This window comes from Pogona vitticeps, chromosome 4, assembly GCF_051106095.1.
Source record: "Pogona vitticeps strain Pit_001003342236 chromosome 4, PviZW2.1, whole genome shotgun sequence".
Classification (NCBI taxonomy): Eukaryota; Metazoa; Chordata; class Lepidosauria; order Squamata; family Agamidae; genus Pogona; species Pogona vitticeps.
The window spans coordinates 71,895,434-71,923,244 of NC_135786.1; the positions used below are offsets into that span (position 1 = coordinate 71,895,434).

Below are 27,811 nucleotides of genomic sequence, written 5' to 3' on the forward strand. Positions count from 1 at the left end.
TTTTGAAATAAAAACTTTGAACATAATGATAGCCAATGTAGTTCTAACGTTTTTCCACAGAAGGATTCAAATAAACTGAGCTGATATGGACATGAAATAGGGTTTATATGATGTGGAGTACCACTGATATCAATCCTACAGGGAGTGCATCTATAACCATGAACCTTTGGTGTAATCCTTTAAGGAGATGAGAAGAGCAGCCATAGTGCCTAGATATTGGAAAGAGTAGAATTTAAAATCTGATGTGGGGTTGTGCTTCTTTGTGTCCCACCACAATATGCTAAATGTGGACATAGGAGAGGGCCTTTTTGGCTGCAGCACCTCAGCTGTGGACTATCTTCTGCTTGGAGGCCCACATGGTACAGACACTGGCTTTCTTTCAACCGCAACCTGTTTATTTAATTGAGCATTCAAATGAGATTTTGCCTTGCCTTCTAGACTTTTGGTGTGGTGGTTTTTGTTCTTTCTTTCTTTCTTTCTTTCTTTCTTTCTTTCTTTCTTTCTTTCGTGAATGTCTAAATTGTTTTGAAAGGTTTCAGAGTGTTTGAGGTGGATGCGCTTGTAGTACTTGAGCTTCTTCTAACCTGATTTGATTCAATGTTGTTTGTCTGTTGAAACATGTATAGCTTGCCCTATGCCTCAGGAAGGATCTCTGGGTGGTTTACAAAGCTGTTTAAAATAATTGCGAAACATAAGATATTTAAAGCAATTCAAAATCAAATAGCACAAAATTTTAAAAAATTGAACATTAAATACATTGTGCCATAACCTACAGAGGCCACAATCCTTAACTTCCAAAGGCTCTAACAAATTACATATTGGCCTGGTGCTGAAATGCTACCAGAGTTGGCACCAACCAAACCCCCAAGGGCAGGGCATTCCACAGCTGCTGCATACTGCACCTACTGCAGCATCCATGTCATCTTGAAGGGTAGCCCCATGTACAGTGCATTACAGTAGGCTAACCAGGAATGTACAAGGGCATGGACTGCTGTGATCAGGTTATAGTAGTAGAATAAAGCTGAAAGATTCAGGAGCCAACTAGAACAATCCTGTTCCATACTACGAGAGCCAAAAGTCATTTCAGCCAAAATGAAAGCTAGTTTTCATTCCCCAGAAGTTGGTGGACCTGGTTAGTGGTTAAAGAGTCTGCTTGCTTCTTGCAGGCCTCTGCAGTGACTTTCTTGGTAAAGCAAGCCTGTTTACAGCAGTGACTGCCAATTTATATCTTCCTGTGCTCATTTTTCCGTGCTGTCTCTTCATATGGCATAGGCCATCCTGAACAGAGATCAACACCAATTACCTTTCAGTTGAGGCTGGACATTTTCTCATGGGTAACTCTACTACTTCTGGAGAAGCTGCAGTTCTGACTCTCAAGACTCTCAGGCCAGGGGTGTGGGGAATAGCGATGATGCACCCAATGCAGTTGAAATGTGGATATCTGAAATCCTGTGCAGCCTTATTTGCTTATTTGGAAGAAAACAAGATTTCATACAACAGGCAGAGGTGTTTGAAAAAGCCTTGACAAACACACACCAACCCCACACAAACACCTTTTTCTTCATGGGACCCTCTCATCTTATACTCACCACCTCCTGCATCTTCCACCATTTTCTCCCCATAATCCATCTTCACTTTGGTGGCTGGGGAAAAGGCTAGTCAAACCCTAGAAATGCAAGAGAACATTGCACCTTATCGTATTTCTCTATTTCTATACTGTATTTCTATATTTTCTACTGGAAAGCTGCATATTTTTACAAGAAATTATTTCAGGGAGTGGTTGCAGCAGTTGGACAGTCTTTACTGTCTTTAAATGTAAGTAACAGTCACACACACACACACACACACACACACACACACACACACACACACACACACACACAAAACCAGTCCTTGAGGAAATCTTACTAGCAGTTTTTCTTGCATGGCCTTTGCGCGAAGAAAGAAAGCTGTTCTTGATCATTTTACAGGCCACTCCATTTCCTCTGCCCCCTACTTAACTAGAAGTGTATCTGCTTTCCGACTTTGGCCGCCAAACGGTAAGAAGGATCAACTGGAAATAGAAATGTGCTGATAAAACAGCAGGAAAACAGCACCTTGTTTGAGGAGTGTGTGTGTGTGTGTGTGTGTGTGTGTGTGTGTGTGTGCGCGCGTGTGTGTGTCAGAATAGAAGTGGGAGATTGTTTTTAATCAGTTATAATGAGAAGTGACTGTCAGCAGTTCCTGGGTGCTCTCTGCACACATTTCCATTAATGTGGGATAAAACTCTGTACTGCTTGCTTGTAGCCTAGTCTATAACCTTTAAATGGCTGCTTCAGGAGCTCTTCCAGTGCATGTGCTTTTGGAGTGGATTCAAGCACCCAATAATTACTTGTGTCCACTTGAATGTCCTCTTATCTTGACACACGGTTGTTTGCTAAAGTATTTTGTGCAAATATTGTTTCAAAACCTCAGCTTTCAAGGCTGTAGAGAAGCTTTTCTGTGGCAACTGGGACTGTCCTTGTGCATTACAGGAAACAAAGCCCCAGTAAACAGACTGTCTGGTGCAATCTGTCCATGCTTCTGACAACTCTGCGCTCTGTCCTCTATTTCTTTCTTTCTTTCTTCTTTCCAGGGCTGCCCCAATATATTTTGCTGCCTAAAGCAGAAAATCAAACTGTGCTCACTTGCTCAAGGTACACAATATCCAAGGGCACTTGGGTTCACTTTAATTTACACTGCCTTGTAAATTAAAATGGACAATAATATTAAATTAAATGTTTAGCAAGTTGCTGCCTTTTCTTGAACCCACAATCATTCCCCTGAGGCACTTCAGTCACCCTGCCCATTTTTCTTCTTGAATTCCACAACCCTTTTTCCCATTCACTGCCCCAAAAACAGAAAACTGGGATTAGCAACAGTGTCCGTCTTCATTGTTGGTATAATGGCTGTACATAAGGGGGGGGGAGTTTTCCTAGATCAAATGGGCAGCAATCCTGATTTGCTTTAGTTTGCTTTGGCGTCGCTCTGTCCTGCAATATGTGCAACTCATGCCCATGCAGCTTCCTAGCTAACAGGCTAGGAGATTATAACCAAATTTCTAAAGGAACCTGGTTTTCTCAATAGCTTCTGAGAGTATCTTCATCTGGGAAGACAAAACGAGTGTCTCTAGGAAATTGATAACTACCTAAGTTAAAGGTAGTCTCAGAAAGAACTTTAGAATGTAGAGAAAGAAATAATGCCTGATACCCATTGTGACTGCTTGGTCAGAAGGGACTACAACCAACAGAGAGAAAAGGGAACCAGGTAGGGCTGGGCTGATTGGGAGAACCTTCAGCCTCAAGTGGAGTAATGTTAATGGATAAGCCTCCACTGGCCCTCCTTCTTTATCTTTCAGGAAACCTGGAATTTTCCACAAATTTTCTCCTTATTCAAATTCTGCTAAGCTGTTCTCCATTTCATTGTTCTTTGCTCATTATCCAGCCTTCCCTTCCCTCTCTGCTCCCACTGGATTGTTATTTTGACCTCATGCATCCTAAACCATGAAATGGCATGTCCCTAGGTAGTGTTCAATGTGCTTTTTGTTCCCAAACTATTTACGGTACATTCACCTGTCAAATTTTAATTCCCTTTCAGACCTAGCCATCTCCAGCTACACTTGGGCCATCTACCTGGAGATGGGAAATTTTTTTTACCTTTTCGGACCAAAACTCCAGGAATTATGTAACTCTTCTGGCCTCTAGTTATTTCTGCTAAATGTGAAGCTATCCTCTGGTTCTGCCTTCTGGAAGAAAGATAACAGGAAAGAGACCAGCCTAGCTTCACTATCAGGGGTTCAACAGACTGGGAGTGGCCCACTGAGCAGGTCTTTTTCATAGGAAGAGAGTGTAAACCTGGAGATGAATTCTTTGTAAGTCAGAGGAAAGCTCTGAACCATTTATCAGTAACTCCTAACTTAGGGTCAAACCTGATATTAAACAGGCTGGATAACTCAGTGAGTTAGGTATCTCGTTGTGGAATCAGAAGTTGAGAGTTCAAATCCCCACTGTTCAAATCCCCATCTCAGAAGAGTCAGTCTGTGTGGCCTTGGGCAAGCTGCATAATGCCAGGGTGCCCCCAGAAAAAGAGAGTGGTGAATCGCTTCTGAGTACTCTCTGCCTGGAAAACCCTGAAAAGGGTCACTGATAGAGATGGGGGCATTCGTATATGAATATCCCCGCACAGGTGGCATTAACAAGGGACCTGGCCCATGGGGCTGGACGGTCCACTTACTGATCTGCCACAAATACGGACAACGCAATTCTACCAATGGCTCCACAGTGCGTGATCTGCTCGCCACTCCTGGCAGGAGAACAAGGGTCACTGCAAGGTTGAAGGGTGGCGAGCGGATCACATGCTGCAGAGCCATTCGTCCGCGGTGGATCAGTGAGTGGACCAATCCAGCCCCATGGGGCTGGACCCTCATTAACACCACATGTGTGGGGATATTCATATTTGTATATGAATATACCCACCACCATATATCAGAATTGAAACAATTATTATTATTATACCTCCTACAAGATAATGCATTTTCCCTTCAACAACATGGCTCCTCAAACATATATGCCTCAGCAATCAGATTTCCTAATTTGTTTTTTGCTGAATGACCAATTTGATTACAGAGCTGAAACAGGGCATGTTAAATGCAAAATATGGGGGTGAAGAAAAAAACATGCTAATGTCTTTCACTAGCAGAGGGTGAAACATACTAAATGTTATTTTCTGGAAACATGTGAAACGTATCACCTAGTTCAACCAAAGCTACAGTTTGAAAATTGTTGCTCAGTTCCAGCTTCTCCTAACTGGCTGTCCTGAAGATATGTTAGGTTACAACTGTGAACAGGGCCGGTGCCCCTTTTGTTCTCTCTGGGCGTTTGTATTGTATCTTTGTCCAATCTGCAGGTTCCTACAAAAGCAAGGCTAATACCCATTAATCGATTTCGGTTTCTATTACTTCACAGTTAATGCCCATCGATGAAATACTACGCAGGACCAACCTTCAGCACATGGAAGTTAAAAGAAAAAACATGAAAAGGGCTCTGGATGAATACATGACAGAGTTCAATGCCTGCCGTTGTGGTCCATGCCAGAACAATGGTGAACCAATGATGGTGGCAACCACCTGTGACTGTGAGTGCCAGAAAGGTGCCCAGGGCCCAGCATGTGAGAACACACAGCGGGCAGGTAAGCTGAAGCCACTGAAGGCAAATTCACTCTTGACATTGTTCATGAATGCTTCTTCAGATCCATCCATCAACAAGCACCTCCCTTCAGTACCTTGGATCACCTTAAGTGCCAGGCAGCTGAAGGGGCCTTGCATAGGAATAAAATTAACAGCTTGAGTGATTATGATAAGTAAGCCAGGTTATGCAAAGAAGGTTTTAGAGGTAGCAAATGTTTCAGCGTTGTAAATCATGCCATGGACTGCAAGGACAGAACCAACAAAAACAGCAGCTGAATACTAATGTCAAAGATGGACAGCCTTTGCCTGTACAGATCTTAATTGGTTTATTTCAGTGAAGTTTGGTGCATATAGCTCTACATAGGATCCAATCAATTCTTTTCACCAGTCAAAAGGCCTGTTCAGAGAGGGGAATTTGGAGCAGTCTGGTTTGTGTTTTAAATATTCTTATCTTCAATGTGATCTGCAATATTTTATCTCTCACTTGAATGATATTTCTGTTTGCACAGGAAATGTTATTCTCCCATGAGAAGGGCCAATACAGGTCTTTGGATTGTTGGCTTACTCATGAACAAGGTTTAACCAGTTTATTCACCTGTTTAGTACCTGGTTTACTCATGAGTCTGGAGGCAGCAGCAACAGCTGTCAAGAACAGCAGTGGCACTTGACAAAAACATTGGGGGGGGGGGTTAACCTCGCATGATATTAGAATTGTGTCAGTTGGGGAAACAATTAAAAAGAAGAAGACAATCTTCCCTTTTAATGTCCCCACCTAATTCATCACAGGGCTGTTACCTCAGATAATACCACCAACAGTTGTATGAAAAAAAATAGAGAAGCCCCAAGCAGTGTGCCAGAAAGGAGTGGGACAGCTCTTAAAGGGGCAGGATGGATCAATCGAAGGAGAAAAACATGTAGATGACATAAGTTGGTTCAACCCACACCTTATTAACAGCGATCCAAATGGCAATCTATGTATCCATCTGGACAAGCTCTTAGTGTTCCATGCGATAAGTAAGATGGGAATTTACCAGGACAATGCGAAGGCATTCTTAAGAAAGCTTGCTCCTTCCTTCTCCCAAGAAGGACTTGTTTATTTAAAACATCATAATATCATGCTTCATCATATCAATTTTCAGGGCAGTATGCAGGAGAAAACAAGTTGCAAGAGAAAACAAAAGTGCAAGAAACTTTAGAACGGTCTAATGCTCCTTTACCATTCTGGAATTTGTTCCTGTCACATGAACAATGTTTAGCAACTGGTTGTTGTCAGAAATTCTGAAAGAAATTAAAAAGATTACAAAGCTATTATAATATGACCATAATGATTACCAGCACTTTTGGCTCCAGCTTTATTAGAATCATCTGAGCAGTGGAGTAACTTCAGTTTACCTAATTTCTCCTATGTCAGGCCTAAAAAAATCTGTCATCCAGATACTGTTTGGCTCCGATGGCCATCAGCTCCATCCCCTGGCCATCCTGGCCAATGGTGAGGAAGAAGAAGAATGACAGTTTGCCATCATCTGGAGAGCTGCGAGGTCACTATCCCAGAACGTATTAGTGGTAGTTTCATCTCTGACTTTCTAATAATTGGCTATTGTGTTGCAGGTCGCCCAGAGCATGGTAGCTGGAGTTGCTGGGCTCCATCGACATCTTGCCAAGCTGGAACAAGAAGGCGTACCAGACAGTGTACAAACCCAGCTCCTAGTAATGGTGGACGAATGTGTGTTGGCAAGAGTGAACAAGTGGTAGCCTGTTAACAGTCTGCTAAGAGTGGAAGGAAGAGCCATGTTGCCAAACATCAACATGTGGGACAGGCCTCAGATTCAAGCATAGCAACAAAATAACATTGTGCCATAAATATCTGTAATAAAGGCAGGGGATGTACCAAAATAAGGGGGGTTCAAATATAAGGATTATTATTGCAGGAGCTAGATGCATAATCATGCCAACCATAGGTGGGATCTCTGGGGATCATTTCACCGATGGAAGTCACGGAGCCACAAGGGATCGTTTCCCTTCCACCCTTAACTACCTGTGGATCTCTAAAATTTCCTCAGGAGGGTCAGGAATGCCTCCTAGCAGGTTTTGGGGTTGTACAGAGAGCTGCAAGGAGACAGGAAAGAAAGGCTTGTCATGCTTTTCGGCTTCCACTAACACCACATTGGATTTAGGCATATGCTGCGACTTGTTCTGCTTAAATTTGTAATGAAAAGGGAAGACAGTCTTGCTCCAAAGGAAAATCTGAAGGTACATTTGTATGGTGAACACTGCTGGCCTGTGGCCTCAGTGACGGACACTTAATCAGGGTTGCTCAAAAAATATCTTTCCATGTGTATCTGTATTAATAAAGTAGAAGCTGTGTTTGTGTCCATGGGTGCGTCTTTCTACCACAGCTGTGAAAACTAAGTGCTTGAAACTTGACATGCATACTAAGAGGACCCTAGGAATTATTTGTGTGTGTGTGTGTGTGTGTGTGTGTGTGTGTGTGTGTGTGTGTTTAATTATTATTGAATAAGTTTGGTTAACTGATTTCTTAATTTAATCAGTTTCTTAATTAATCTGACTTGATTGAAAATTAGCTAATTAATGTTAATCTGTAGTACCATTCTAAGTAACTAAGTTTTAGACTTCCCCAGAACCTCTGGGTACCTCTGGCCTAAAGGCACAGTAGTGGGGTGGGGTGGGGGAACCATGCTAAGGACAACAGCTGCCTCTCTTTGCAGGAGCCCCAAACTCATAAAAAATGAAGAATGGAGGAGGGGGAAGCCATGCTGCCTGGTAGGGCAATAAGTAGTAGAGATAAGGTGAATAAAAACACTGGGAAGAGAGACAGGAAGGAAAGAGGGTAAATAGGAAAGGAAAAAGAGCACCATGATGGGTAAGGGAGAAGGAGAACCTGTGTTGTATAAGAATTGATAAAGAACATCAAACTCTGTGAAACAGAAAGCACTGGGGTGGGCTAGCTCAATGGAAAGAGGGACAGAGGGACAGGCTACCTCAATAGATAGGTGGGCTAGAGAAAGATAAAGAGTGGGAAGTAAAGATGTTGCCAAGTGGGGGTGGGGGATAAAAATATGTCACCAGTGCAGAGCTGAGTATTTTTTTTTCTTAGCATCTTTTTTAAAGAGTAAGATCTTGCCTCCTGTCACTTTCTTGTCTTCCATTTCTGCATCTTGGATTGTGTGTGGAATCATAAGAAGGGTCTATAGCATAACAAGTGACTCCAAACAGCAGAGAGGAAGGGAGGGAATCCTAGAATTAGTCCTATGATAATTGGGTCCATGACATCTGTGGGCATATTATAATGTGACATTTTCTCACCATGTTCCAATCAGGAAATATTACAGGATCAGTAGCACAATCTGTGTCCTTGTACTGACCCCTTAATAGTCCTGTAAAAATCCTGTTGCTTAGTTATGCCTGCAGAAGGCAAATGGCACAATTTGCAGTGGCCTCTTGCTGACAATTAACAAAGCTCTGCTTATATTTTCAGGTGCATGCTTACCACATGTACACCATTTGCCTTCCACAGACATAACTAAGCAACAGGATTTTGGCCTGAAGGTTTCTACTCCCTACTCAAATGAACAGATTTCTAGAACCCCTCTATTCTTGTCTTACACAGTGTTGTCACTCTGTACAGCTAAGATGGTGCTGTGATGCCTTCTTCTTCTAAATTCAATAGATTGCCCTTGGCTAGACCTTCAAGGAGCTTAGACAGATATCTAAGCTCCTAAACTTAGACAGAGATTTAGTTATTCAGTCCCTGGAAGTGAGCCTTAGCTTTTTAAACAGCACTGCATTAAGACAGTTATTTTAAAATAATTAGTCATATAAGTCAAGCATTTGGAGTAGAATCCAAAACAACTGTTTTGGCAGTCAAATCAACACACACTACTTGTTTTTCCAGATCTAGTCATACAATTCAGGAAGTACGTGTGTGCTCAGATAATGCAGATTATTCCAAATACTTACCAATAATGAATTAAAATAAAACATTAAAGTAATCCTAACTTTGCCAGAACTGATCACATTTTATGTGACTGCAAAAAAGGCAAGTGAGGCTGAACATTCCAGCTCCATAAAGTTGATGGCAGAGTGGCTGATACATCCTATAAATAGGGGACATAATCCACACTTCCCTGGGTCTCACATGGGGTAAGCAGCAGGGTGGGCTACTTGTACTCTCTGTAGAGGTAGCCCTCATGCTGGGGTTCTGGGGGGGGGAGATATCTACAATCTGTTATTCACCCAAGAAATGGCAACATTTAGGTTTTTTTAATGCATTGTCTCAGAATGCCAGAATAATTGTGTGTTTTTTTAAGTGTTCGGAAGAAACACTTGATGGAGAAACAAATGGATTGTGAAGGTCACTAATGAAGTGTTTTGGTGGAAGAGAGAAGCATGGGTTGGGAAACCCACTCTGCTTGGCCCCACCTGTTTTCAGCAGCAATCTTTGCGATGGAGAAAGGCATAACTAGCAGCGGGAAAGGATTACAGACAGCTGGGCATGACTGTCTTGAACACGATGTGTCTGAGCATGCTCCAGAATGTAGTTTCCTGCTTGGATCATGGGCTTGTCATTTTTTTTCTTCACCAAGAAAGTAACAAATAGCATGGTTTTGACAGGAAGTGATGTCTCCCAGCATGTTGGACCAAGTCATTTTCAGTTCGGGTCAAGCAGACGCACATCTGTGCGATGTCACCACTTTTGTTTAGCCCCTCTCCGACTGCAGCTATGAGCTGCATTTGCTGCAAAAGGAAGGGGAAAGGCAGTGATGAGCTCCTCACTAGTGGATCAGTCTAGACCAATGGTTCTTAACCTTGGGTAACCCAGGTGTTCTTGGACTGCAAGTCCCAGAAGCCCCAACCAGCATAGCTGGTGGCAAAGGCTTCTGGGAATTGCAGTCCAAGAACACCTGGATTACCCAAGGTTAAGAACCGCTGGTCTAGACAATCTAGAGAGCGAAAGCTATGTCTTGAATGATAAGGTGGGGAAGGAGTCCCAGTCTGTAAAACGATAAGAGTGACACCATAAAGGCACACATTGTTTTCATTCTAGCCCTGTGTAGGTGCTCTCCTCACCTGCAAGCTCTGTGCATCAGAAAGGAAGTAGGGACATTTGCACTAGCTTTGCTTGCTCCTTGCATGTTCTCTCTACATGTGAAGGGCCTCATCTCTCCCTGAGATATTGTCCTATTTTTCCAGGGCCAATGTAGGCTTTTCCATTAGAATGAATGGGACTCTACCCTGCCTTATATTCAAACTGCTCCCAGTCAGTGCAGTCTTGTTTGCTGAGGCAGAGGGTCATGGTCCCTTTTGCTTTCTTGTATCTCTCTCTCCTTCTCTCACCCCTTTTGACTGTATATATAAGAAAAGCATCTTTTGTCCATGCCTCTGCCTATTACCTTTGACTCCACCCATCTGTGCTGGGCATTCTTCCCCAACAGCCAAAGGGGACAGAAAGCCACTTTCCAAGGCATGAAAAGGTCAGGGAGAGAAGAGAGTCTCCCTTACAGACGGTTGCCGTCCATGTTTAGACGGCACCAAGAATGAGCAAGGGGCAGAGAGTCAACTTGCTTGTCATTAAGAAAGTGGATAGAAATGCTAATACACATGCAGAGATACAGATGTAGAGAGAATTACTATGATTTAAACAGAAACATAGATGGCTGGATAGCTCAGTGACTTAGATATCTGGCTGTGGAGTCAGTTCAGTTCCCCCTGTGCCTTTTGGGAGACGAGCCAGCCTCTATAGTCTTGGGCAAGCTTCACAGTCCCAGGACACCCCCAGAAGAAGGGAATGGTAAACCACTTCAAGTACTCTCTACCTAGAAAGCCCTGGAAAAGGTCACCATAACTCAAAGTTTATTTGACAGCACACAATTGTTATTATAAATAGAAATAGACTGTATCTCACCACAGTGGATAGAAGCATCTGGTGACCTTTGTGTTCTTGTTTTTTTTCCAGTCATCAGTTTGGTACATAGTGTTGACAGACAATTGAATGACCCTTACTCTCCTTTATGATTCTTTTTCTTTAAACTAGAGTAGGGCTGGACGACCTTTCAAACAGAGGGCACAAAGTCTTTCAAAGAGAGAACCATCCAGTGTCAAGCTGGACATATGACCACTGGAGAGAGAGAGAGAGAAAGAGAGAGAATGAGAGTTTTAGCACATTTATCCATAATTCCCTCCTCCTGTGTAAAGTTTATGTATGAACCAAGTCCTGTGTAAAGCCTACATATGAGCAAAACACTGGGTTAAGGCTTTTGAACACTGAAATCCAATTTACTATAATTTTCACTATATACTGATCATGAATAAAAGAATCGTAGCCACACGCAGCCTTTCCACTGAGGACATTGCTGCACAAATGAGGCTATTTCCCCTCTAAGACTAGCCATGAATCATCTATTAGAACACCAGCATTTTATCTCCAAGGATCCCCAGAGCTGGAGATGTTAACAGTCTGGCTGATTTAAGAGCCCTTTTCTGAATGCAAGACATAAATCTCCGTGCAAGAGTATGCACGTTATTGAACAGAGTCCAAAGACAGTGGGGTAAGAGTCCACAGCTGCTTGCTTCTAAGAAACTGTTGTGAACACTGGCAGAGATAAACACAGTCTTACAGTGAATGGCAACCAGGCTGTACTGCACTGGGATGGGCTTTACCTCATGAAAGGATAAAAGGATCCATGATGGCAAATTGGGAAGAACGGTTTAAAGGACATGATGGTCAAGAAATCAATGTGGGGGAAGCCAGGCCTCCAGACACCTGCCTCCTCTTCTCCCCACAAAAGCTGATACATCCCCCCCATAGGTGACAGTGTTAATTCATTTGTCAAGGAAGGACAAGGAAGGAAATATAGGCCGAAATCCTGAAGTTACAACTAGAGTAGTCCCATTGGATCACAAGAAGTCAATGTGGACTCATCAAATCCCCACTGATTCAACAGGCCTCCTCCAGTTGCAACCTACTACTGGATTTCAGCCATAGATTGGTTAAAACTAGAAAGGCTGTATGTAGGATAGAGAAAACATAGGGACAGGTCTGGTGTCTAACAGCTGTGTCAGAGAATGCTAGGTTTCAGACAGTCAAAGGTTGGGAAAACTCCATTCTCCTTTTTTTCCTGCACAATTGTTTCACAAATCCCTCAGTCAACGTGTCCACAGGTGCAAAGACAAATGTTTACCCAAACAAAACACAACCCCAAAATCCATTGGTGGACAGTGTATTTGGTCCTTTTAAAGGACCAAATACAGTTACATGACAAACCTCCACAGAACTCCTCACAAGATTAGGTGGAAAAATGAAAACACAGAAGTGCTAAAATTTGGCTAAGTGTTTCAATCATGAGGGCAGATGTTCAGCTCATTACCCAGGGAGAGAACACAGGCTTCCTGAGTCACTGGTAAATGCGGGAACCAGGGTGCATTTAGCAATGCCTGATCAGATTAAGTAAAAAGGAAGTGGCCTTTTTCCATCTCTGAAAACACATGGAGAGTTACTTATCAGAGGTATGCCTCTTGCCTTAAGTGAGGCCAAGCGTGTGAAGAAGCATACACTTGGCATGCTATTATTCCTTATAGAACAAGATGACTACCTTATTCTTTCTTTTCTTTCTTTGACTGAAAAGTATATCCCCTGATTTTTAAATACTTAATCCAGATACAGGAATGTCCATAATTGTAAGACTTGAACCGGGATCCTTTCAGTTTGTAGCACAGCTGCTGCTCCGTGTGCCAAATGCCTGGACTTTATGCAGCAGCATAGATTTTCTGCTGCCCTCAGGCTTTGGATGTCCCCTACCTATCCAGACTAAATATTTGATCCTTTAGACAGGAAGGTGGGCAGGAGATCTAGTTTAACTGCTGCCATAGCCAGAACGTTTTTTGATGACTCAGTCCTGGGATTGCCTTTTGGTCCTGACTTGTGGCTTAGTCCTTGATCAGGTCATGTGAATGCAATGTCAAAATGTCTCAGTATGTGTACACAAAACCTTGTAGTTATGTGGGAAATTGCCCTCTTTGGAAACTTAGGAGCCAAACTTGGGGAAAAATAGGTTTTTGGGGGAGGGGGTTGGGAGTGTTGCCAACAAAAGTCCGAATAGTCAAAGCTATGTTTTTTTCTGTAGTGATGTATGGAAGTGAGAGTTGGACCATAAAGAAGGCCAACCACTGAAGAATTGATGCTTTTGAATTGTGGTGCTGGAGGAGGGTCTTGAGAATCCCCTGAACTACAACAAACCTATCCATTCTAAAGGAAATCAAACCTGAGTGCTCTCTGGAAGGACAGATCCTGAAGTTGAGGCTCCAATACTTTGGCCATCTCATGAGAAGAAAAGACTCCTTGGAAAAGAGCTTGATGCTGGGAAAGTGTGATGGCAAGAGGAGAAGGGGACGTCAGAGGATGAGATGGTTGGATAGTGTCATTAAAGCAACCAACAAGAATTTGACCCAAATCTGGGAGGCAGTGGAAGATAGGAGGGCCTGGTGTGCTCTGGTCCATGGGGTCATTTATTATTTATTTATTTATTTATTTTTGGACTTATATACCGCCCCATAGTGCTACAAGCACTGTCCAGGCGGTTTACAATTTCATTATACAGGCTACACATTGCCCCCCCAGCAAGCTGGGTACTCATTTTACTGATCTCGGAAGGATGGAAGGCTGAGTCAACCTTGAGCCGGCTACCTGGGATTTGAACCCCAGGTCGTGAGCACAGTTTTAGCTGCAGTACAGTGTTTTAACCACTGCGCCACAAGGCTCTCATGAAGAGTTGGACGCGACTAAACGACAACGATGGGAGTGTTGTTAGGTTGGTTGCTTTTGGTTTTGGGACTACAACTTGCAGATCCATAGCCAGCTGGATTAGTTCCTGGAAGTTTCACTGAGGTGAAGGTGGGGTTGGAATCCTCCAAACTGTTTAGAAGAGTAAAGGAAAGAGGGAAAAACCCATTTTTCCATATAAAGTTGCTCTGGTCCAAAGAACTAAAGATCATGATTTTGGCCACAATGATTCAGTCTAGCTCTAGTAATAAAGATAAATAATAAAAGAATAATAAAAGAAGCATAAAAACCCTTACATATCTGAGTAAGCTAGGTGGCAGGAAGATGGCAGAACTCTGGAATGGGTCCACTACAAAAAAAGAAAAATTATCTTTTAATAACTGCCATCTCAAGTTGCATGTTTTCCAATACTGCATTAATAGAAAATTGAGAATGTGTTATAACCTCACTAACGTAGCTACTTTACACCCCAGAGGATAACACCTGTGCTCCATGTGACCTTTCTAGAAAGAAAAATCTCATTTTTTTAATGTTGTGTTTGTAATGCTTGCTGAAATGAAAGCAATTTTCTTTTGTTAGAAGGGATATACCATGCTGTTCTAAACACCAAGGTTTGATTTTTCTGGGGAGGCAGAAAGGCAGCTATATGATGCTGGCAAATTGATAATAATTCATGGTTTTCTACCGATGGTTCAGTATTTTGCCATTTATATAGCAAAAAGGGTCTCTATTTTCACAGAGCTCTGAAACCACATACATTATCTCCAATAATACTGTAAGGTTCTGATCTCACACCAGGCTCCAAACAATAGCTTCAGAACTTTACTGATAATTTGTACGGGTTTTGTCACAGTGAAATGTTGAGCAAAGTGTGAGTACAGGGATATAGTATACTATATAATTTGTTATAGTCTAAGATGCATACAACATGGAATTGATAGAATAGGAAATAAGTTTCCCATACTCTTTGAGACCCCATATAGCTACACGTATTGTATGTCTACATCTACTGATCAGAAGAGTAAAGCTTCACGTGATTTTTGAGACTTTGAAATCATCTCTTTTTGACTCCCCTTTGGCCTGTTGGCTTTGCCACATTTGTGTGTGTGAGAGATTGACAAAGAATGGAAAGAAACTGTATCCAGACCTATGGATTCTGCAAGATGACTATCATAGAAACCTTTTCAGCTCCAAAAGAAATGTAATTATTTTCATCAGGTTGTTGGAAAGTAATGGCAATTAGAGATGGGCATGAATTATAAAAATGGTGATTCATCAGTCATCAAGGCTGATGAATCACAAATAAAAAATTTACGATTTTTTCCTGATGAATCAACAAATTGATTAGTTAATTCATTGTTTACTTTAAAACCCTATAAAGGTTTTAAAGTAAACAAGGCACCTAGAGAGACCAAAATTGCAGGGGTGCTTCCTCTGAGTCTCCTCTACAAACCCTGTACATTTGGTGAAGTTTGGATTTCAGACATCCATGTTACACACCCACAAAGTGGGTCCTCCCAGAAAATGGACTGGCTTAGGAAACCAAACTTGGAGGGATTGTCGTGGAAAGCTTCTCTGTGATTTTGGTATCTCCTGGTGGGAATTTTCCCGGGGGTTGTCTCCTTTTGTGGTATATAACACAGACATCCAAAATCCAATCTTCACCAAATGTGGAGGGATTGTAGAGGAGAGTCATGGGAAGTTACTCTGCAATTTAGGAGTCTCTAGGTGTCTGGGGGGCTGTTTCATAGCCCAACAAAATGATGAATAAAAAATCACTAAAAATTCACTGATTTCTATTCGTAAGGGGGCATTGATTCGTACAAATATGAATAGATGAATTAGTCATTTTTGAACAAATTTGGTGATTTATTTTCTAAATTCATGCCCATCTCTAATGACGAAACTTTTCACTTAAAAGCATAAGCCAGTATCCTGTTGTGTTAGTGGTTTCCAAAAGGGCAATTGTGTAAGTGTTCCATCCATTCTGGTAGCCCCGACCTCATGCCCACCTTAAAATGTGTTTGTGAGACTGCTTATGCAACCAATTGTATGTCAATCACACAATGGAACGAGTAGAAGCTTCTGCAATCACCCTTACCCTCTGGATAGGATACTGGCTGTATTCTTAGATGTATCAGACTTGTAGCTGACTTTTGCTGCAAAGGCTCAGGATGGCTTCCATGGCCTTTCATTTACCATCCATAAGAAACCATGAAGGTTGTAAGATAAATGATTTGCCCAGAGCTGTCTTCCCAGCTGAATGAAAATTTGAAGTTGTACCTTTTCTTCACCTCGAGGGCTAATGACATAGGCACTGCTTCACTATCCTGTCACTCAAAGACAAGTACACGGCAGCTTCTAAAGTTTGCATGCTTTCCCTCCTTTCTTTTTAATGCTGTCATCTTAATACCATCCTTGTAAAGTGGCGAAAGTGACTAACAAACACATAGAATGTTTGTCACACCGAACAAGAAAAGCAATTTCAGCAAAACAGTAGACAGTAGGGGAAGGTGCTACAGCAGTGTGTGCCACATCAACACAATGGGCTCCTGAGGTCTCCATGTAGGGGCCGAGGATGCTTGAACATCCTGCTTCAGTGGTTGTACAACTAGACTGTTTAGCTGTTTCTCAAAGTATGACCAGAGCAGCAGAACCCTACATACAAAACAAATAGAAAAAGAGGAGACCTAACAAATATAGAGATAATGTGTGGGAGGTAGTCCTTTAAAGAAGATCTATCAGCTCAGGCCCATTTGTGCCCCCCCCACCCCCAGTTTTTGGTCATATTGCAGAATTGTACCCCATAACTTCAAATAAACAAGAAACAACGGGCACTGCCAACTTGCAGTTGTGTTAAATGAAGAAGCTATATAATGCAAAATTAGTTTTCCTGGCAGTACAGAGCAGCAGCATAGGCTATGACAGAAATACAGATTTGCATGTGAAGGACAAAAAAGGGAACATTGACTCTCTCTCTCTCTCTCTCTCTTTTGGTCTCCTGATGATGAACAAACACAACCTTCGAATTGTGCCTTCCCTGAAAATATATGCAAACAAGACAAGGTCCAACTGGAAACCTTTTTGTCTGGTATCAGAGTTGGAAAAGGCAAAGGGATTGTGAGTGAGACCAAAATGGTTTAAACTAGATATCTGAAACTAATCTGGGATGGGAAAACTAAGCCCTGCTGCATGAGGGCACTTTCTTTCTAGTATTATTATTATTATTATTATTATTATTATTATTATTATTATTATTATTATTATTATTATTATTATTATTATTATTATTATTATTATTATTATTATTATTATTATTATTATTATTATTAGTAGTAGTAGTAGTAGTAGTAGTAGTAGTAGTAGTAGTAGTAGTAGTAGTAGCAGCTTTATTTATATGACAAATTTCTCCCAACAAGGGACCCAAAGCAGCTCACAACATTTAAATTCATACAATTTTAAAACACAATAAGTTTAATATTAAAAGATAAATTAAACAATATATAATTTAAAAATTAAATTAAAAGACTAAAAGATTAAAACATGGAAAAGATTAAAATTATTTGTTGAAATGGGGTTCAGGGATTCAGTTGTAATTGTTAAAAGCCTGCCTGAAGATATGGGTCTTAGCCTTTTTTTGGAAGGATAACAGGGAAGGAGCCATCCTGATCTCCCGAGGGAGAGCGTTCCACAGCCTGGGAGCTGCCACTGAGGAGGCCCTCTCCCGTGTCCCCATCAGCTGTGCTTGTGCTGGCAATGGGATTGAGAGGAGGGTCTCCTCTGCTGATCTTAATTGCCAAGAAGGTGCATATAGGGAGATACTGTTCTTCAGGTACCCTGGACCCAAGCTGTATAGGGCTTTACCAGCACTTTGAATTGGGCTTGGAAACGTACTGGTAGCCAGTGCAGTTCTTGTAACAAATGCATTATATGCTCCCTGTAGCTGGCCCCAGTCAGTAGTCTGTCTGCAGAGTTTTGCACCAGCTGAAGTTTCTGAACCATCTTCAAAGGCAGCCCCACATAGAGCATGTTACAGTAATCCAAACGGGATGTAACTAAGGCATGTGTCACTGTAGCCAGATCTGACATCTCAAGGAACAGGCGCAGCTGGCACACCAGCTCTAGCTGTGTAAATGCACTCCTGGCCACCGCCAAGACATGGGCATCCAAGCTTAGGGATGAAACCAGGAGTACACCCAAGCTGCAGACCTGAGTTTTCAGGGGGAGTGTAACCCCATCCAGCACAGGTAGTAGCCGTATCCCCTCATCTGCCTTCCGACTAACCAGGCACACCTCTGTCTCGTCTGGATTAAGTTTCAGTTTGTTTGCCCTCATCCAACCCATTACTGATGCCAAGCGCTGGCTTAGGGTCAAGACAGCTTCCCTGGAATTACACAGAAAGGAGAGAGTTGGGTGTCATCCCTATACTGGTGACACCGAACCCAAAAACTCCGGACAACCTCTCCCAGCAGTTTCATGTAGATGTTAAAAAGCATGGGTGACAAAGGAGAACCCTGAGGAATGCCACAGGCCAATGGCCAGGGCATTGAGCAGGAGTCACCCAACACCACCTTATGAGTTCTCCACTCCAGGAAGGACTGGAGCTACTGTAAAACAGTGCCTCTGAGTCCCATCGCAGAGACACCGCCCAGAAGGATTTTGTTAAATTTTCATACCACGTTTCTGTTCAGCTGTATTAATTTGGTGCTTTCTTTCTGCTGAAGGCAACAGAAAAAAAGACCAAATAACAAGATGAAGGCAACAGGAGAAAAAGAAGACAAAATAAAAGATAGATTAACTGAGTATGGAACAGCTGAGAAGGGCTGTTAATGACAGGATATTTTGGAGGTCACTATTTCAGAGTGTCACCGTAACTCTGAAATGATGTGATGTTACATAACAACAATGTAACATCTGGGAGTGCCTCTTTGTGGGCACTGGTCATACTTTGGGTCTCTCTCTCCAAAACCACATAAATGTCTATCTTCTGGGAATGCAGTTCCACCTCAGAATCCATCCTTCACCTCTGCCCCTGTAGAAACTTCTACAGGTAGTTCCTCTCCAGTATCAAAACTTTGGATCCACACCTGCCCCAGCCCCAAACATATCCCACAACAATGGCAGATGTGAACCAGCCCTAGAGCTGACACAGATTAATTCCTTCCTGCTGAAGCCAGTTGAGATCAAGAAGGAATTATTTTTCAAAGAATTGGAATGGAAACCGTCCTCATTTCCACTTGTCTGACATATTCTTGTCAGGCCTTAAAACATAGCAAAAAGAGCACACATGTAAAACTTCATATGGATTTTTAAAATACTGATTATGATTTATGAACCAAAGTAATTTAAAATGACACAGAATAGGAGTTACTATTACTACAATGATTCCTGCTACATGTATTCACCCTCCAATATACTTTTTCATCAGAGACTAACAGAGACAAGGGGAACCAATTACCAATGGTTCAGGAAAGAAGGGAAGATGAACAATAGCAATGTACACAAGAAACACAGGGCAGGACAGTCAGAAATCTGTCTGGCTGTTTAATTCTGTCAATGCAATTTCACCCCCATTTCCTTCATCCATCCTGAAGAGTAGATTATGTCTGAGCACCAGCACAAAGACAAGGAAAGAGGCAGGAGCCTGTACTCCGCTGGCCACTTAACAAATGGCAGCAAAATGCCCCTTTTGAGGCTCTCTTCAAATGTCAAAGAGAAATCTCCTCAAGCCCCAGGCTCCCCCACTTCATCCTAGCCTCGCAAATCCTCAACAATGAGAAACAGGAGTCTGTGCAATGAAGCTGAAGCACAGCGAGAGAAAGGGAGAGGTGGGGAGCTGGAGGATAACCTGCCTGCCAGGCCTGTAAAAGATTATGAGCAATTACACATTTACAGTGCGAGTCAAAGAAACTAATATAAGCTGCGCTGAAGGGCCCAGCATGCGACAGCCATACCAGATGAGATAAGTCAGGGGCATTTTCTGGCCCAAATTAAAAGCTCGTAATGGGAGTTCTACCAAAAAATAAGAAAAGGAAAAAGAATACCACAGTTGCTCTCTGCTTATAATAAAGGAATCTGTCCCCATATACACTGGCACATATTGGAAGGAACTGCCTCTCCTACATATTTTGCAAGAAATATCTCCCAGGAGACCTCATTTCCCCCTCTCCTGCTCAGGTGATGGATGGGTGATGCTTTGGCTGAAACGGTATCGGACACTGATATTTGTCTGGATATGAACGAACAGGTTTATTAACAAAAGGAAGCAGTAGCATATAGCTTAAAATAGAGAATGATTGATGGCAAAGCACCTCAGATTTCCAAGGTGCAGAGTCAAGATAACGAGGCAACAGGGTGTTGCAACAGAGAAAGGAGGTGTCTGTTAAGCCTATATTCCCACTTTGCCTGACTTTCTGATTTCTCTTAAAGGTTACTGTTTGCTTATTGCCACAGACAAAAACAAATAAACCAGAAGACTCTTTGCTGGGGGAAAAAATGCACTTTGTCCAGCAATGTGCACCACATTTTGGAAAAACATGCCTAGGGATTGGAAGGTGTGGGTTTTGGGGTTGGGGTGATGTTTAGTGGACCTTTATCTTATTAGCTAGCCTTAACAGAAGTGGCATGTGGAACCATGGAAATGGGAAACCTCTTCCAGTTGGCACACAAACTAGTCATTGTCTACATTTGTGCAATGTAAGCTGGGCGTGGGACAGGTAGGTTTTGCAAGCACATACCATGATGTGTGTGCCAAAGGAAAAGATCAGCACGCACATATGCAGACAGGCACTGAAGTGTGAATGAGTCACTTTCGATATGAGAAGGATGTGTGTGAAAGCTGGCATATATGAACCTGAAATTCATGTAAGAAATCAGCACGTGCACACTGCATGTATGCAATCTGTAGGTACATGCACACATATCTAATCCTTGTCTAGGGAAAATCAGTGACAAACAGTGACAAATTCTATGCCTCCCTATAATTTTGTTCCCTTCTGAAGCATGGTAGTATTATTGAATCTTGGGTTGTTGCAGAAGTAGCAGGGTTCAGCGCTCCACAGAGGAAAATACAGGACGCTATAGGTTTCCATAGTCACAACCTCTAGTTAAAAGCATTTAACAAAGCTTTCAAACAGAGAAATAAAATTGAAAATTGACTCAAGAAAAGAAAGGTGCAGCAGAGAAATCAGAATCCCTCCCCATTTTACTTACTTTTGTGCACTGGGTTTGGTGTGGGGAAGCTGAAAAGAAGCACAGTGAAGCCACCACTTTCTTTCAGAGAAACTACAGCAGAGCTAACAGCAATTAATTATAATTAGCTCCTTCTCAGCTAGAGACAATATTTAATTAATTCCTTCCAAGTGCTAGGTGAGTTGGACAGTTGCAAAGAAGCGCAGCTGAGTTAGTGCTTTGCTTTGATGTCCATAGATGGCTTTAAATTTTTCCCCGTAGCCTAATATCGACCAGCTTTCTTTCTTTTGAACAGCAGCCGGGGTGGGTTGATTAACACAATGGCATTTCCAGTTAAAACTGGGAGAGTGTGGAGAAGAGGATCAGATAACCCCTGATCTCAGCACTGTGTGTATGATTCTTCAACCCAACTCCACTTAACCCTAAGTTCTTTAGAAGGTAGGCGTATGCTAGTCCTGTGACATACAGGTAAATCCTGTCCTTTTCCAGTGAAAAGGGGAACAAAGGGGAACAATACAAAAACATTTTATCTGGCTAAGCCTTTAGTCATCTTTTCAATAAACCATAATAAAATGTCTCTTAAGCCCAAACTAATATATATTTATGTAGAATGTGACACTACAAACATGGCTATCAAGTACAAATGCCAGCATTTTATGAACCAGTACTGCAAAGCTGGACTTTATTATTATCCAAGAGGAGAGCCTTACTTGGTGGTATTTACCATATTTCAAGCTGTCATAAAAAATATAGTTTGGCTGTATTGATCCAGTTGTCTGCAGAGACTTCTTGAAAGATCCTTATCCAATGAGTTTCCCACTTTGGCAGTTTATTTTCCATAGAAGGACCTAATGACTGGGTTGTTCCTGTAAGTGCTAATATATGGCATTCTGGTCTGGGCTGTTTGTTGGAATACTAAAAACAAATTGCACAGAGCATCTACACACAAATCCAGACCAACGATATACTGATGGGTCACTGGAAAACATGGAAGTCAAGGAAAATACAAATAAGTGAAAAAGAATTAAGTTGGAGTATAGTCTGCCATTTGTGTGAGTACTTGTATTAAAGCTGAGTATGCTTGTGTGTTTACAGTATAAAATGAAAGCATGGCCTGGTGTCAGACCCAAAATTCCAAGACCATGAAAACTAAACACCTGTAACTTGTTGGTGTATTTGGGAATTATTTGTTTTTTTAATGCATTAATTAATTTTAATTCCATTTAAATACACCCACATATAATTGCTTCCTGATTAACCAGCTGTGCCTTTTAGGTCATTAAACGTGGTTTGTTACAACCAATTATTGAATAAAGTGGTGTTTAAAAGATCAACAAAGACAAGTAAGTAACCAAGTGGGGACAGGGAGGGGAAACCTACAAAGGGTTTTGATTAGACTATGGCAGTTTATTTTTCATAGAAGGACCTAATGACATAAATGCTTTACTGGGTTTTTGAAAAGTGTCTGTGCTTCACTCATTCTCTCTTGATTCCCCAACCCTGCCATGCTGTCATGAATCCTGATTTATTTTAGCTCAGCGAACCATTCGGCATTATGATGCAGTCTGTGTTTGAAACATCAAATGCAATTGATAGATGCAGAGCGAGCTTCCAGCCTCTCAGCAGCTTGGCTTCGTATTTATGATCAGGGAAGCTGGTGATATTGACAAAGGAGAATTTACTCTTGTCCACCAAACAACTTGGTCAACTTCTATTCTTTGCTTTCTTGAAAAATGATAAGCATTTCTGAAACCCAGCCGAGATGGTGGGGAAGCGCATGAAAGAATATCACAAAATTAATCAAAGAGAAATCCAGGGCTAGGGTTGCTTCCAGATATAGATTTGATTGCACAGCTGTGGTTCTTATGTGCTGTCCAGTCATATCCAACCTATGGTGATTGTAATAAGGTTTTCACAGCATGTGAGAGATTTGCATGTGAGTGGTTTCACTAGTGCCACACCCTAGTACGTCTCCACAGCTGAGTGGGAATTTGAACCCAGATCTATTGAGTCCTTGCCCTTCACTCTGTCCACTGCACCATGCTGGGTCTCCATTGTACATTCACAGAATCCAGTGCAGTCCCAGAGCTGGATAGCTCATGGTTTAGGCATCTAGGTGTGGAGCCAAAGATTGGGGGTTCAATTCCCCTTGTGCCTCCCTGACAGAAGCTGGATTCAATGATCCATAGGGTCCCTTCCAGTTCTGCAGTTCTAAGATTATTTTTACAAGTGTGGGTGATCATGGAACAAAAGAAAGGCTAATTGCGTTAGAGAGAGAACAAAGGAGTCGACAGGATGTCCGAGCCAGCAGAGCCTACTGGCAATGCCCTGAGGGCTCTTTTTATTGACTTAGCATGATTACATAGTATGTTATGAGAGAAACAGATAGGATACTAGTTACCTAATCATAAATAGGATTTGCTAAAATAACCCTTTGATCTTATGCTCTACCTCTTAGTGAAAGGGCAGAAGAGGGGGCCACCCCACCTGCTGGTAGCTGCCGCTTCCTGCCAGAAGTGTATGCACATCACTGAAACAGAATGCAGCTACAACCTTTAGGCAGAAGTTTCCCATAATAAGGCCATAAGCTTGTATTCTGTTTGTAGGTCTCTTGTCCTTTCCCACCTCTTCTATCCTTGCATTTGCCATGAAAAATCCAGTAAGGACAGACTTGCTGTCATCTGACTGGTAGCATTAGGAGTTTTCAGTCTGGAAGTACCTATGACATCATACTTTAGAAAGGCACATTTTCCTCCTTTTATTTCCTGTCCATGTTTCCCACCCAAGTTTTTTTTTTTTTAAAAAAACCCATCCATTTTAAATGTTTTGCTTCAAGTGCAAACACACGTGAGGCTGGGACATATGTATGGCTGTGTTTGTTTTTCTACAATTTATTTATTAATATTTGCCATTTCATTTATTAAATCATAGGTGACCTGGAGCATGGGGCATCCCACCCACCCCCAAATGTTGGCATGATATGCTTCTTATTCTTGTTCAGACAATGAGCCACCACCATGTTGGACATGTAATCTCCCTGTCCACCAGTTGGTGCTGCAGTTGGCTTGCCACCAATAAAATGCAACATAGAAGAGAAACAAAATGCAGCTGCAACACACACATTGACAACACTGATAAAACAACAAATCACTAAACTAGTTGCATGGCAAGCTATAGTTAAGTGGCCATATCTGACCAGTTTCTGAGGCCAAAGGCTTTTTGAATTAAAACAGCTTGGTCAGTGTGCAATTATCAGATATTGGGTTAGGAATGCCCCTCTCAGTAAGGAGTTCCAGAAAGTGAGAGCTGTGACCAAGAAGGGTATCTCCTAACTATTCACTAAAGCCTTTCAGGACAGAAATGAGACACTCACCAGTGGCCTTAATGCTGAAATGTACTTGGTTGGGAGTGGATGGTCTTATGTTAGGGAGCACTCTGAATTGTGCTCCCAAACCGATAGGAAGCAAAGTCATGTGCTTTCTATAAACTGACATGCACACTAGTCTGGTTGCAGCAATCTAAACCAATTGGGATTTCCACATGCTTATTAAAGACACTTTGAGGGAATATTCTTTTTAAAAAAAACTATACCAATGTAGTACAGCTTGCAGAACAGCTGATGTCATAACAAACGTGTTACTCTTTAAGCTGCTAAAGTGCTTTTGGTCATTATCAAGAATTATCAAGAGGATCCTAGAGCATATCAAGCTTTAACTCCCTATAGAAGCAAATGTGATGAAATTAAGACTGCCATACTTCAGCACATATTGAGAAGACAAGCCTCTTAATAATGCTAGGAAAGGCTGAAGGCAGAGGACCAACTATGAGATGGCTTGGCTCAATAAAACAAGCAAAGGCCTTGGGCTTGCGAGAGTTGAGCAGGGCTCCTAGTGAGGGGACATTTTGCAATTCACTCACTCGTAGGGTTGCCATAAGCTGGAGGCAACTTGGTGGCACACAGCAACATTATCAAGAATAAGTTTCTAATTTAATTAGGTGTTGGTGCTGGTCCTGGTCATTATTCCTGAAAGAAATGAAGTATTATAAAGGAAAACTTGAGGAGAAACACACGAACAGAGGAAATTGAAATAAAGGTGGTTGTGACAATGATGACAATGGTGATGACAATGATATAGTTAATTTCTAGAAATTCAGAGTGGCTAACATCTATAATGAAAACAGTTAAAAGTTACAAAAATAACCCATTGCAAACTTCTTATCTATAATTATCTATAGTAACAAATATTAAACATGCAAATTAATAAATACACTGTATTATTTGATTATTTTTTGTAATGTGTCTGCTGTGTTTTCAAACTATATGACATTCTGATCAATCTTTTCTTTCCCTCTCACCAGCTTGATGTTGCCTAGCTTCAGAAACAACACACGTGACATAACCTTACCAGCAACTGCTACCAGACACTTTAATATTCCAGGAAAAACCTTTACAACATTTGAATCACTCCTTAGACGCTGACTAAACCAATGAAGGATTGCCTTATTCAAGAAGCTTGATTAAAGTGCATTAGTAGTTTTCACCAAAATGGATAGAAGTACATCTTAATTTGAAGAGTTGAGTTTTAAAAAGGAAATATGTACATGTTCAGACCTATTCTGTTTGGGGGTTGCTGTGACAAAAGTCACAAAACAGAAATGGGGGGGGGATGGAGTAGGATCCCCTCTATCTCCCCTATTTTGGTAATGAATGAATAGGTCTTAGAATGAGCAGATGTAAATCAATTTCAGCAGATGTACCTCTTGACATCTAAACGATCACTTGTACCTACCAAATTCCACTCACCTATTAAAGACACATGAGCTTTGTTCTTCTCTGTGAATTGTCATGATAAACACCACTCCAGATGCAAGATACTTAATGTCAAGTAACAATATAATGGTTAATTTTTATTTGCACAGATTAAAAGTATTTCTGCTTGAACTTTATGAATTCAATTTGTTTTATCTCATCTTTACAATAAGTTCCAGAATGCTTGTGAATATATTTCTTCTACCAAGTAATCTACAGGGGGAAATCATCCAATGAATAAGCATATCATTATTATACAGCTTTGAAATTACAGGGGGTCACAGAGGTATTGCAGAGTACTTCACAATTCAGTTTTCCTCCCTTTAAGGCAATATCTAATTGGTTAAACAATTTGTGTTCAATGCAATAAATGGGAAGCTGGGTATATCATCACCACATCGGATTCAAGTTTCACATTTGGTGAGGCTGTGATGATTGAGATTTAAATTTTCATTTATCCTATGTGTCTCAGCAGAGTGAAGCACCCTCCAGTGACTATTAGGGGGGAAAAGCATATTTTAAAACATTCATGGAAAAGAGCAGGTTGAAACTCAGCCAAATAATCAGCTAGATTTTACTTCATGTAACTATCTGGCAACGGTGAGCATTTCTTAATGTTAGGATGGCAGATGATGACCTTGAATAATTCAGGGTGTGTAGGATATTTAAATACATGTATCTCCTTGACATTATGAATACTATCTGCTGATTATATTTTCTGCTATCATCTGTGTACTTCCTCATCCAAAGGTCATATTAAGTCAGATATGAACCCATATCATGTGCACATAAGGGTAGCATACTACTCATGCCACATGGAATTAGCAATGAGCAGAACACTTCCATCTGTGGGCCTGAATGGGAAAATCCTAGCCTCGTATACACATCAGGGTCACACACATCACAGCAATTTAATACTGTCAACCAATCATCTAAATGCTTTCCAAAATTTTGCTTTAACGTTGGCTGAACAAAACATTGTATCAGTTTTCGCCAAGCTGGTGTCCTTTAGATAGGTTGTGCTACAGCTCCCATCACCTCACCCAGTGTAAGGAGGATAGGACCTGTAGTCAAAGACATCTGAAAGGCATCAGGCTGAGGAAAGTTTCTGTAGATTTGCATGATATTATGAAAATGCCCTGATATGTATTTTTCTAAATATCTTTTCAAATGTTTCACTAAGTAGTTTCTACATTGAGCCCAGAGCATGGCTTGCCACCATTTTCGGCAGGTGGATTGTTGCATTCTCTTCTTCTTGTCCGTTTCCCCCCAGAAGCTGAAGACCAGCTGGACCAACAACTCCAGTTCCCATCTATTGCAATACCTGAAATAATGAGAGATAAAAGCAGGGTTACCATAGTAATAGCAAGAGTTCCAACAATGGCCAATTTCAGTCCTACTTCAGGTGGCCTTTTTTCCTACTTCACACAGTTTAATAAACCACTGTAAAACCACAGGCATACAATATTTCATTTGGACGAGAACAGAAGGATTCATAGGACATTTTTAAAAAGCATTGGTTTTGAACATCGCTGGACATAGCCTCAAGCATGGCTTGCCTTACATAAGAAAAGCTAGCATGACAACAGTTCTTTCGGTTATTTGAGAAGAATGCTAGCATGACTGAAACTGTGGAAAGAAAGGATCCGGCCTTTAATCTCATGACTGAATACTCCCGAATAATACACATCTGTGCCTAATTGTTAGCCTGCTGCTCTAAACCATGAGTGAACAAGTTGTAGCTCATGGCTGTTTTTCTAACACCACGAGGTCTGAAATGGCAGCCAAAGTGTGAGCAGAGAAAAATGCC

At 41.5% G+C, this 27,811-nt stretch overlaps 2 protein-coding genes and 2 long non-coding RNA genes across 5 annotated transcripts in view; 2 read left to right on the forward strand and 2 right to left on the reverse strand.

Annotated features, from left to right (window-relative positions):
• C8A (complement C8 alpha chain) overlaps nucleotides 1-7,577 on the forward strand; it is a 41,484-nt gene extending 33,907 nt beyond the window's left edge. The window contains exons 10-11 of the mRNA XM_020789856.3: nucleotides 4,983-5,205; nucleotides 6,812-7,577. Of these exons, the coding sequence (XP_020645515.3) occupies nucleotides 4,983-5,205; nucleotides 6,812-6,963 (375 nt within the window). The 3' untranslated portion in view covers nucleotides 6,964-7,577. The remainder of the gene's footprint in view (nucleotides 1-4,982; nucleotides 5,206-6,811) is intronic.
• LOC110077120 (uncharacterized) lies at nucleotides 455-11,246 on the reverse strand. Of its 2 annotated transcripts, XR_012086417.2 has the most exons (3): nucleotides 11,127-11,246; nucleotides 6,421-6,481; nucleotides 455-1,666 (listed from the first exon to the last, which is right to left on the reverse strand). It is a non-coding gene; the product is annotated as an uncharacterized LOC110077120 (long non-coding RNA). The 2 variants fall into 2 exon arrangements; XR_012086416.2 differs by lacking the exon at nucleotides 11,127-11,246 and having other exon boundaries at nucleotides 6,421-6,741.
• Nucleotides 11,246-26,505, forward strand: LOC144589062 (uncharacterized). Its single transcript, XR_013544945.1, has 2 exons — nucleotides 11,246-17,120; nucleotides 25,551-26,505. It is a non-coding gene; the product is annotated as an uncharacterized LOC144589062 (long non-coding RNA).
• The window catches only part of C8B (complement C8 beta chain), a 35,906-nt gene continuing 34,162 nt past the window's right edge, over nucleotides 26,068-27,811 (reverse strand). Inside the window, exon 12 of the mRNA XM_020789857.3 lies at nucleotides 26,068-27,325. Coding sequence (XP_020645516.3) covers nucleotides 27,180-27,325 — 146 coding nt within the window. The 3' untranslated portion in view covers nucleotides 26,068-27,179. The remainder of the gene's footprint in view (nucleotides 27,326-27,811) is intronic.